Here is a 12435-nt window from a genome sequence, read left to right on the forward strand (position 1 = left end):
CTTAATGAAATCTATTATCAGTCCAGATTGTCAGTGCTGTGTGGGACAATACAGTCAGCTGAGCGAGGTGAATGAATACTTGGACAGTAGTGCCATCTATAGGAGACAGTGCACACTACATGCACAGTGCTGTGTGTGTATAGTATATATATATATATATATATTTCTAATCGGTCTGTTTTTATTCTTTGTGACAGGAGACGATCTGATGCGCTGTGTCGACCTTTACAACCAGTCTCAGTCCAAATGGTTTGAGGAGATGGTCACTACGAGCCTGGTAAGAAATCACTACTTTACTGGTTTGGAGAAATTTCACTCTGTTGCAATGTCGTTTCTTTCTGGCTTTCATCATAACATGTTGTAATAAAGGATTTGGCACATTTTTACTGCAATAAAATACACATTGAAAATATACTTATACTTATATACAGATGTTCATAGTTTGCTTGCAGCATGAGATGATGAGTCTAAATCAGATTTTTCAATTTAGACCAAATTAATTGTTAATGAGTGTGTTGCATTTTGTGACAGATCCAAGACCTCTGCTGTTCAGACTGTGTGAATACAACTGCTTGATTTGATTTGAAAGGTGCTATATAAATAAAGTTGCTGGTTATGTGGTGGAGTACCATCAGATGTATTGGTTGTCAAATGATAATTTTGAATATAGAAGCAAAGCCACATCGTTCCTCTTGATGCCTTACATGAAAAGACTTAAAAGTGCTTGCTGTGATAATTTGATGGTCAGTGTGAGGTCAGGAGCTTGATCTCTGCCTGAGAATGTATCAAAGGATTAATGTAAATGTGTAACTGTTAACACTTTGCGACTGATGGTTAGAAATATTGTTGGTCCTGTTTTACCACTGTATATAGATCCCTGTGATTCCCGGATATTTCTCTGTTACTGAGCAATCACACACTGCTCTTGTCCTCAGGAGCTGGAGCGGTTGGAGGTGGAGCGGATGGAGATGATCCGACAGCACCTGTGTCAGTACACCACGCTCCGACACGAGACGGACATGTTCAACCAAAGTGTGAGTACAACTACATCAGACTACAGGGTCCAGTGTAATCCGAAGCGTGCTCTTATGCGGCATAATCTGTAATCTCTCAACTCAAATGTTAAATGGTTGAATCATATTTATGTTCCCACTGGTTCTTCTCGGAAATGTTTTGGTTCAATATTGTCCAGAGGAAGTGATTGTGATTACTAATCAATGTCTTTACACAATTTAAAACACATAAGCTGACTTACCCCTGCTGCAACTCAAAATATTGTTTCTAGCAAACTACGCAAATTGTAGAGAATCCTCAATTATTATTTATTTATTTAATTGTTATTTAATAAACCTTTCAGCGACTGCAGCTGCCTAGCAAACAATATAATGTAGTATTTTACCTTAATACTCATGTGAGATAGATATGAAGTTGAATTGAACATACCCTCCTCAAAGTAAAGACGTGTGTGTTTTAACGCTGTTCTCTGTTTGTCCAGACGATGGAGCCGGTGGACCAGCTCCTGCAGAATGTGGACCCAGCCAGGGACAGAGAGCTGTGGGTGCGGGAGAATAAGACTGGAGAAATCAGGCCAGTGGACATAGAGATCTGATCTTCTCAGTGCAGTCTGATGACTCTGCATATGCACACTATTACCCAAGAGCCCAGGCAGACACACTGACCCAGAGCCTACAGGCCTGAGGACTGACTGGGAGAGGAAACCTGTGCTGGGATCAGTCTCCCCTCCACTGATGGTGTGACTCCTAACGGACTGAGGGATGAGCCGCCCTCACAGCGACCTGCTGAGGATGATGTTGGTGTTTAGGCGATGTAGTGAGAACTCTAAGGGATGAATGAAGCTGTCTAATGGGTCGTAATTTTCTCTTATGTAAGCTGATGCCTCTCTAAAACAAAGGAAACACAGGAAAATGGGAGCTGTGAGAGTGGATTCTTTCCTGAAGGACGCTGTGCTGGATTGAGTGATGAAGCAGCAGCAGTGAACATTTAACATGTGCAAACAGCTTTATGTCACGCAGCAGTGTAATGCTGCCATGTGTATTTGCTTTTTCGTTCTGTGAGGTCCTCCTCTGGGTCACATGTGACTTCAGGACCGCGAAGTTGTTGGTAAACATGATTTACGAATGCTGCTAAGCCTAGTGTTATATATCCGTGTGCACCAGAATGAGGCAAAAGTATTTTAACATCAATCATATGCAAGTGCTGACTATTCACTAAACTCTCACCTACTGTTGCTACGCCTGTCAAGTCGGTGACATATGCAGTTTACAAAAAGATGATGGTGTCACATCGACCAATCGGACATTAGAAGTCATTTTTGAAATAAATATTTTTTGATTTTATTGACTATAATTGGCTTGATAATTATGGCCAATAAAGTCAGGGTTCCTCAACAGACATATACAGATGAAAAAACAGCATTGTTTGTGTTGTGGTAGCCCGAGTTTTATACAGCATTTGAGTTATTTAATTAAATGTAATTCAAATTCTATTCATTCTAATTCCCCTGATGTTGTTTTAAATATAAAGAAAAAATGTTAGTTGGGAACTTCAGGGTGAATGGGAATGCGTCTCCAGAGGATTCAATTTGGAGCTCATCGGTCGAGGGTGAAGATAAACGAAAATATCGTAACGTACCTCCACAAATAATCAGGCTAGAGATACAATAGAAAGATTATATTCCTGAGTTGTGACGACATAAAGAAGTTAGAAAATACATAGTTCAAAAATCACACATGATGCGTTTCATTTTTAAGGTTGCTCTAATATTACACGAGAGCTAGGATGTGAGAAGGAGAAATAACCAATGACTTCGGCAAACGCAGCCCATATTAACTCAAATCAAATCAAGACCAGGACAGAGCTGCTAACTCTAAAGCTGCTTTCAGACGCGCACTGAACCCCTCACATTCTCTAGATTATTATCTAGTGCCTCAGGCCAGCCCCTGAGTCAAAACTCTGGATAACATCAGAGTGAGCCTATATGGGAAAACAGCAGAAGATACATTGACGTCTTGACTCCCCCCAGTGGTTGTTTAAGGTATATACAGTATTTTTTCCCACATATGCTGTAATCCAAACATTGGGTTTATGGCAGGGCTCTTACCACTGGGCACAATGCTCAGTTACGAGGGCAGAGGGGCCATAGGCAGGCTAAATTCAACCAGAGAGGTGCTCTCTTTAGGCTCATCCATTTTCCTTCTTGTTATATATTTTGGAACATTTATTAAACACCACTTATTGAGCTATATAGACCCCAACTTTTTTTCACAGGTCAGAGCCCGTACACAGTTAATGCATGTTGCAAAGTTCAAAGCCTGACAGGCCTGTAGCACCGGGTACTAGTAAAAAGTCAAGTTCTTTAAGCTAACGTCACAAATGTGGCTCCACGTCTCGGTGTCTCCGAGATAAAAAACAGAAATATCTCATTTACTTCTGTTTCTTTGACTTCATTCCTAATAATTATTAAGAATCAGCCAATTGCACTTTATACCCAAGTGATTTTGAATAAATATACTGTAAGTTTCTGTCGGTATGAAAAGTATTCTGCAGAGAACTTAATCCTGACACATTTTAGTACTAGTGGAAGTGTTTGGGTTAAGTTCAGGGTGGCCTGGTGTAAATATATGAGATGTGTGATTTGCAAAGGAGGCAGGTGGAGTGAAAGGTGAAAAATACAATAAACAATAGAAGCCTACACAAAGACATATGATATACAGACATTGGGTACTGTTAATATATGAAATATACAAAGCGTTTTATAAACAAGAGAAATGACAGCTCTCCCGTGATGTTCTACAGCTTTGGAAACGTGAGTCAGTCGCTCCGGTTGGATTCAGCGTGCCGCCGCCTGCAGAAGCTAAATGTTGTACAAAGTGCTCTTTTACTACCATGTCTTAGTTGTATCCAGGATTGCTGCTTAGTATAACTTGTCCACAAGAGAGCAGGATTGGGATGTTTTTGTACATTAACGGCTAAAAGTTGGCAGTTTTCATTAATAAAATGAAAATATTAAATATCATTATGCTTTCTGCTTTGTTTTGCCCGCACCTCTCTCAGTGGCCGAGTGATGAAGTGATGCCATTGGATGAACGCTTGGAGTTTCCTGGTTGGCAGTTGCTCTTTTGAAAGGAACAGTTTCCATTTAATAATCCAGGGGCCGTTTACAGGAAGTGTTGCAGTCTTAGTATGTTTCTATTCAATGTTTTCAACTACATCCTCAATTTTTATATATAAACGTCCATTTACAACATTTTGACCATAGACTGTTTATAAAGATGGACGACATGACCGCTCCCCTAAAGTGAAGCCAAAGAATCTCATTCACCTCCTGGTGGTTGGCTGCTCAGTTGGTTACAAACTCCACCCCCTCCATGTTACTGGATGGGATATGGACCGGGCTAAAAAGTCAAAAAAAAAGCTGAGAATATATAATAAATGAAAAAGTCTTTATTTCCTAAAAACACATTTTCACATTCAACAATAAATTGCTTTGGTCAAGCCTTGTTACAGAAGTAGACAGTGATTATTAAAATGTGGTTAAAAGTTCAAACAGACATATACTTTATCGAACAGTTAAAATACACTGACATTGCCTTTCCTATTACTGACCTAAAATAACTGAATGTGATATTTAATTTTTGATACATTGCACTACAAAGTTGTCCCTCCCAAATGTGATTGACCGTTAAACAGGAATCACTATTTTGAACCAGTTTGCTTTATACAAGATAGCTGGTGCTATCTTGTTGCATTCAATATTGCAACTTATGGTACTGAGTATTCAAACTGTACTCAACATTAAACGTAAAAAGGAGGATTATTGGCTGAAATGTAAAAAGTATAAATGTTTGAATTGAACCAAAGATATTTCCCAACCTAGATTTTGGGACAAAGCCTGTTAGACTAACCTTTTGCGTCCAAGATAACTGTTGGCCTCATGGTTTTCGCCATATTCGCAAATATCAAATGTCCCAAAAGTTACAAGTTATGTATTGTTACAGCATGTGGATGCTTATTTTCAGATTACAAAGCCTATCGGACCATAGCAGTTGCTAAAAAAATTGCTAGCTAGTGCACAGGTGATCTAAGTTAGCCATGTATGTAAACGACAATTAACAATGTAGTATCTCTACTTTGTTAATATAATCAACAATAACATAAGTATATATAAGTACAAAATATGTGTTGAATTTCTGCCTGGATTTGAATAAAGAAAACATTGTGTGCACAGTGTACAACAGTGCGCCGCACATTTATTGTATTTATTGTTACGATAAAAAAATGATTTATTGATGATTTATAATTTGCATGATACATGACTTACATTCAGTCTATGTAGTAAAGTGTTACCTCAATTTTAGTATACTTACAGTACACTTTTCCATATTCAAGCTGTTTTAACGTACAAATATTACATTATTACATGAAGATAAAAGTGTGTTGGATAAAAGCTGGAGTGAGTTATGAAAGCTGTGATCTTACAGAGTGAAAGTGAATACATTTTAGATAGGGTTAAATGGGAATGTGCGGTAATCACAAACATGTGGTACATGGAACGGTTTGTTTATGACCAGCATGATGCGTGTAACACCACGAAGAGTCAGAACGGACCATGACGTGATGTCAGAGCCGTCTTCTAATCGATCATGAGCTTCTTGAGGGAGTTGAGATAGGCCGGGATGAGGGAGCTGACGGATTCGTTGTCGTCGTTGAGGATCTTCTCCCCTCTGCCCTCGGAGCCCACAGAGCTGGGCGACCGGACCCGGCCGGGGTACGGCGTGCTGTAACCCTGGTGGAGCACGGACATGTGTTAGTCATCGTGCAGAACAACCACACACACAAAATTCTAACTTTGAGACAATTTTGGGTTTGCTTTTTTCCCCCTAACTGTGATTCTGTTGCAAATTTAAATTAATTAACTTTTCCTCAAAAATTGCAATTAACATGTAGGATATGTTTTAGTATAATGGCAATAACTGTTAATAATAGAAACATTAAAAACAATAGCAATTACTGCACAATCTAACCTCACGAAGCATATAGAGTAATATACTCTGTGCTTTGAATACATTTTAAACTCTACAGTTCATCAGTTTAACCCCAAATGAGATCCGGTCATTATGGGACGCATCTAAAGGATCTAACCAGCCGTCGGTGTTACACACTCTGAAAGTGTGAAAGTAGTTGGTTATTTGTAGTTTGCAATTTTATAACTAACTAGAATGGCCATCAGCAGAGCACATACCTTCGCCAAAGCCCTACCGTGTTTCAAAACAACTGCATTTCAACAGTTATTTAATTAAGTGAACATTTTAACCTAACAGTTTATTTAAAAGAACTAATCATTAATATCAACATTAAATCTCATGGCAGTCAAACATGTAGATTTTTTTTTTTATAGGCCTCAGCTTACATACCAGATCCAGCAAAAACCACACAGTCAGTTTGAATGGTTAATTTAATAAGGAGCCATTGAACATGGTTTCAGTTTTATGGCAAAAAACATTGATTCACATTCTGACTGAATAAAACAGAACAGCACAAACGGTACTTGTTACAACAATGTCACAAAATGCTTAGGAAAGAACTTTCTCTACTTGGGAGGATGTTACATGAAGAAGTGGTTACTCACAGAGGAATATCCTTTTCCAAAGCTGCCTCTGTTCTTGGTCCGGATCTTGGTGAGAGCCGACTCAGCGATGTCAGCGCGCTCCTCAGCATCATCCAGCTCGTTGACGGTCTTCCTGTACTTCACCAGGTTCATGTTCGCTTGTTCCTCCTGTAATCAGAGGGATATCATCAGGAGGCGTGTCCTGTAGGTTACATGGTTTTGGAGAGAGAGGACAAAGGTGACGCACGGCCTCCTCCACTTGTCTCTTGTAGGCCCTCATCTTGTTCTGCAGCCGCTCCACCAGCTCCTGCATCCTCTGCTGGTTCTTCTGGTCCTCCTCCGACTGGAACAGCAGCTCCTTCAGCCGGCGCTCGTTCTTCCGCAGCGTCTTCACCGTCTCAGCGTGCCGCTTCTGCTCCGAGTCCAGCTCCAGCTCCATCTCCTTCACCTGCACACAGACACAACTCACTCACTTCAGCTCTGGGCAGAACTAGTGCTGGATGTCTGTTGTAGCAATGACATCAACAGATTTATTATTTCCCACTTTGAAACGCTCCTCCAGAGACATAGAAGAAACAACTCAATGTGAAGGTTGAGGGGTATAACTGTGTAAACCTGGTGGAATGTATTGGTGAAAATAAAAAAATTTCCATTATCGTTTGCTGAAATTTTTTGTCTTTGTCCTGAAGATCACACTTAATAAAAGGCCAGTTGGCCATTAAAGCAGGATGTCTGGTCCCTAAACCCCCAGATTCACTCTGTGGCAATTCGTTTTGTGGAAATTTGATTTATTGCCAATGTGTTTTGTCAACGGCTTGATGGCAATGATGGAAATTGCGCCATATGTCTTTAACAAAATTGTGTTCATTGATAAAAGAGTTCCAGCTTTTATTTTATGGTTGTAACTCTGGCCATTGGTTTGATCAGTTCAATTTATATTTACACCTAAGCATTGTGGTAGTGTGCAGATCTATTGTTATCTGCTGCGTCTTTCTGTCTGTCACAGCAACAATTAAGTTGTAATCCAATTTGGATTCTACTTGGCCGGTTGCTTGGGGTGTAGGGTCAGGACCTGTGCTATTGATTTCTTTTTGTTTTACCATCAAAGGTTAAGGTCACAGCATGAGATCAAAGTTTTAGTCTCATGCTACTGTGTGATGCTATGTTTGCACCTCACTCCTGAGTGAACAAATTGATAATTTGAGATAACTTGTATGTTGAAGATAGATTATACGCAAGCAAAAATTGTCATTTGAGCAAACAAAAGTCGGTTCTGTGCAGAGATGGCTGGTTAGGGCTAATGTTAATATGTCAAATGGGTCAGGGTAAATACATTTATTGTGTATAAAATAGATATGTCTTCTTCTGTGCTTTGAATCACAAATTGAGGGAATGAGGAACAATTATGGTATATGATAAATGCTTGCACGTTTGTGAGTCCATACCTTTCCCTCCAACTTCTGAATAATCTTCTTTCCTCCCTTCAGAGCCATCTGCTCGGCCTCTTCCAGTCTGCTGCTCATGTCTTTGATCTGGGCCTCCAGTCCTTTCTTCACTCTCTCCAGGTGCAGCGTGTGCTCCTGCTCCAGACGCAGCTCCTCCCCCACTCGTGCCAACTGACACAATAATGCCAATAAAAAAAAAAAAAGCTGTGTGACCACATTTGTATGATGTGTCATTGCACAGTGACGTTCATGATGCAGCCAATTGCCTATGTGCATGCGCGGTGCAACAGTGAGTATATCGCTTGCCTTAGAAGATGGTGGGACAAGAAATTTTGGTGAGGTCAACAATTCCACGATGTCATCAAACTATATAACCACTTATAGCTCTGCTGCTAAAATATTTCAGTGAATAGAGACGCCTGGTGTCTTGTGTGTGTTTTACCTCACAGCTGGTCTTCTTGGCCTTGTCTGTGAATCCCCTCATCTCTCCCTGTAGCTCCTCGTGCTCCTGCTGCAGAGTCTGCAGATCCACCTCCAGCTTCCTCCTCCCACTCAGAGCCGACTGGAACTGAACACACAGGAGGGAGCGTGTAGAATGTCATGAGCCCATGGATTAATGCGACTTTTAGGCCCTGTTCGGTCCTGATATCTCTGTCCACTTGTGATCATATCTATTAACATCAGTTCATCACTTGTGACAGATGTGTCCAATGACAATGTGTGTGAGTCTGTGTGTCGGTTAGAGCGAGAGATGGAAACTGAGTGAGCTGGATTTAACCAATTTGAGAAAAGTATTTTTAGACACTATGTGGTCATCCTTGTTGATATCGTGACAGCAGCAACAAACAAATCAATTTGTGCACACAGAGAATGTGTGCACAAATTCTCTGTGGTTGTATAGCTTATACTGTGGTGGGTCAGAGGACGTCAACTGAGTAGGCGGTCCTTCATATGTAGCCAGAACACTTTTGTGCTCACACAGCTCACTTGTGATCAGCTCCCTCAGTACAGATGTTGATACCCGGGGTCTTAAAGTCTGAAGGTCACCATAGTAAGAACTTGGATGTCCCACCTGGTTGTTGAGGTCACTGTATTTCTCGCTGGCTTCATGCAGCTCTGTCTCCAGGGCCTTGCGCGCCCTCTCCGCGCACTCCAGGGCTGTACGTGTCTCCTCCCCCTCGCCCACCAACAGACCGCAGCGTCGCTCCAGGGCTGCCTGCTCCTCCCTGTGCTCCTCGTGGCTCCGCGCCTCCTCCTCCAGCTGAGCCTGCAGCTCCTGGGAAAGCAGACGTTCTGTTAGGGCTCAGACTAAACCACAGCCCGTACGAGGGAAAAACCCACTGGGAGCGTCATCGTCATACTTTGATCTGCTGCTGGAGCTTCTTGCTGTTCTTGCCGAGCTCTGTGTTGTTCTTGGTGAGCAGGTCGCCCTGCAACTCCAGCTCGTTGATGTCGGCCTCCAGTTTTTTCTTCAGCTTCAGTCCCTCTGCTTTGCCTTTCACCTCCACGTCCAGACTGGTCTGCAGGGAATCGAGCGCCCTCTGGTGGACTTTTCTGACAGGCAGAGAGAGGGACGAATGGATGACGAAAGAAGGTATTTCTCTACAAATAAACCTTTCATGTGTTGGTGCACCAAAGCAGAGGGTTTGAAGGGAGGAAAGGTTGAACGAAACAGGTCTTACCTGCAGATATAATGTACTTTGTAGCGGGAAGATAGAGGACAGGGTGAAAAATATTGATGTTAGAGTGTTTAGAGAGAATCAGTGCAGTGGATGAGACGACTGTCACAAAGGGTGATGAGGTACCTGGCCGCTTCGGTCTCTTCCTCCTTCTCCTGCAGTCGGCGCTCCAGGTCTCCTTTAGCCTGAGACAACTCCAGCTGCAGTCTCAGCACCTTGGTCTCCTCGGCCTGTGGAAGAATAGAGACCCTTGGGTGTGATTCTAACAGTAATACTAATAATTCATGAGTAATATCTGGAGAAAGTGGTCTGCACTCAACTCAACACTGAAACCTGCACTCCTAGATATATAGATGACTTCCAGCTAAACTCAGGCTCCAGCTTTTACAGTGTTTTAATGCTGCTGGACACTGTTGTTCTCTGAGTCAATTGGAGATGCCATGTCTTACCTGTCTCGTTCCTCTGGTACAATCTAGTCTACATGCTTCCTGTAGTTCATGTAACTTTCGCTATAATGCCGATAATACACTGATGTTATTTACCGAGAATTCATCATAACTCTCTTCTTTTAACGCATGTTGCACACATTAATTCAATTAAATGTTTTATAACTTCCTGATGGGCAGATTTACCTCCAAGGCTGCCTCAGATTCCTCCAGCGAGGCCTGTAACTCTTCCTTCTCCATCTCAATCTTCTTCTTTGCCTTCTGAAGCTCGTGGACGCTCTTCCCTCCGTCTGACAGCTGGTCTGTGAGATCAGCTATCTCCTCTGTCACACAAAGACAAAGTACAAAAGTCTTTTAGAGGAGCAATTGGACATTTCTGGAAGTTTTATTTGTAGCCAAAAGCACGATTGTGGGTTATGTATGAAGCCGGATCCATGTGTGGTAGTTGGTGAGGTGTGTGAACGCAGGTAGAGTGTGGCCAATCTAGCCTGATAAAAAGTTAGACATTCTGGGCCGCACACATTCAGGCAGCCCCCCACCCCATCCCCCCATGTCATACCCTGGTAGGCCTTGTTCTCCCTGCGCAGAGCCTCCAGCTGCTCCAGAGACTCTTCATGTACCGTCTTGAGTTTGAAGAGCTCGCTGGCGTGTTGCCGGCACTCCTTCTGGCAGCCCTCCACCTCGGCCACCAGCTCCTCACACTTCTGCTTCCAGTCTCCGAGCTGCTTCTCCAGGACCCGCTGCTTCTTATCCAGAGCCTGGCCGCAGCTGCCGACCTGGGACATGAAACACATGTTCAAGGACAACAGACAAAGAGGTTTGTGGCACCGTGAACACTCTGTGTGCCGTGTGTCTGCTGCTCCACCTTCTCCAGGTCCATGCAGAGATCCTCCACCTCCCCCTGCAGCCTCTGTTTAGTTTTCTCCAGCGAGGAGCATTTGGCCTGCGTGGCTTCCACGGCCTCCTCAGCCTCCTGCAGCCTGGTTGCCAGCTTCTTCCTGTGACACACATGTCATTTAACGCACTGAGACGCATCAAAGTTTTAACTGTGGCCGATGACCGCCAGTGTGAGCACAACGTACTTGGATTCCTCCAGCTCGTCTGCGTGCAGGATGCTGTCAGACTCGTGTTTGGTCCTCCAGTGCGTCACCTCACTGTTGAGTTTGGAGACGAGGCGCTGCAGTTCCTGTTTGCTCTCCTGCTCCTCCTCCAGCTGCTCCTTCAGAACCTCGCACTCCTGCCGCACTGAGCCCAGGCTGCTGCTGACCGCCTGCTTACACTGGCAACAACACCACAGACACACGTCAATACATGACTCACAATACAGATGTTTTTTATATCTTCGCCAAGGAGGTTATGCTTTCACTCCTGTCCAATTGTTTGATGGCTGGTTTGTTTGTTTGCAAGCATCGATCACACAAAAACAACAGGACGGATTTCGGAAGGTTGTGTCTTGGTTTAGGGAAGAAGAGGATCCAGGAATTTTGATTTACTTTCTTAAACATTGCAAGTGGCATTTTGAGGCAGCCGATATCTCGAAGCATGTGAAAGTGCAGTGTGACTGAATGTAAGGGGCACTTGTTGAGCTGCCCTTATTCATCATTAACTAGTTGTTACAAGAATAAAAGCACAAGTGGTTCTGTTTTGATTCATTTCATTAAAATAAACTTATTTAAAATAACTCTATTTCATTGAAATGTCTGAAGGGCTCCTTTGAAGCAGAACATATTTGTGATGTCTGTTCTTCTACCTCTGAATGGGAATTGAACCTGTGGACCTTCATTCTTTTCAAGATGTAGCCATGACTACAGCTATAAAGGATTTATTCCGAGCATTATAGAAAAGGATCCTGTCTATCAAACTACTCCTAACTTAGTCCTGGCTTTAGAACGAGGTAATTATACTGGGTTAGTCTTAATTTATATTTATCTATGGGACATTATTAACACTAGCTTTGTGCTTTATTATTTTGGAATAGACCATATTTATAAAGTGTTATTCTTGTAGTACTACAACCTTATAAGACCCACACTGAGCAAGGCAAATTAAGATTGTAATTCATTAGCATCAACGACCTGATTTACTCTCAATAAGCATTAGAGGTTATTGAGGAGAAATCAATTAATAGCATAGTGATTGTTGAATATGATTTTGCAGAACATTAATAAGGGTTTTATATAGACTAATAAATATGATAATTGACATGCTAATAAGCAACTACCTCATGATAAATAAGT

General features: G+C 42.2%; 2 protein-coding genes across 2 annotated transcripts in view; one reads left to right on the forward strand and one right to left on the reverse strand.

The window, feature by feature from the left end:
• gas7b (growth arrest-specific 7b) overlaps positions 1-4036 on the forward strand; it is a 54308-nt gene extending 50272 nt beyond the window's left edge. The window contains exons 12-14 of the mRNA XM_062414139.1: positions 198-277; positions 936-1034; positions 1496-4036. Coding sequence (XP_062270123.1) covers positions 198-277; positions 936-1034; positions 1496-1609 — 293 coding nt within the window. The 3' untranslated portion in view covers positions 1610-4036. The remainder of the gene's footprint in view (positions 1-197; positions 278-935; positions 1035-1495) is intronic.
• A 434-nt stretch (positions 4037-4470) lies between these two features.
• LOC133976046 (putative uncharacterized protein MYH16) overlaps positions 4471-12435 on the reverse strand; it is a 51292-nt gene continuing 43327 nt past the window's right edge. Inside the window, exons 13-24 of the mRNA XM_062414130.1 lie at positions 11281-11477; positions 11064-11196; positions 10758-10974; positions 10385-10521; positions 9879-9982; positions 9435-9627; positions 9146-9349; positions 8516-8641; positions 8074-8244; positions 6876-7076; positions 6650-6796; positions 4471-5806 (exon numbers count right to left, since the gene is read on the reverse strand). Of these exons, the coding sequence (XP_062270114.1) occupies positions 5654-5806; positions 6650-6796; positions 6876-7076; positions 8074-8244; positions 8516-8641; positions 9146-9349; positions 9435-9627; positions 9879-9982; positions 10385-10521; positions 10758-10974; positions 11064-11196; positions 11281-11477 (1983 nt within the window). The 3' untranslated portion in view covers positions 4471-5653. The remainder of the gene's footprint in view (positions 5807-6649; positions 6797-6875; positions 7077-8073; positions 8245-8515; positions 8642-9145; positions 9350-9434; positions 9628-9878; positions 9983-10384; positions 10522-10757; positions 10975-11063; positions 11197-11280; positions 11478-12435) is intronic.

Source organism: Platichthys flesus, chromosome 20 (assembly GCF_949316205.1).
Source record: "Platichthys flesus chromosome 20, fPlaFle2.1, whole genome shotgun sequence".
Lineage (NCBI taxonomy): Eukaryota > Metazoa > Chordata > Actinopteri > Pleuronectiformes > Pleuronectidae > Platichthys > Platichthys flesus.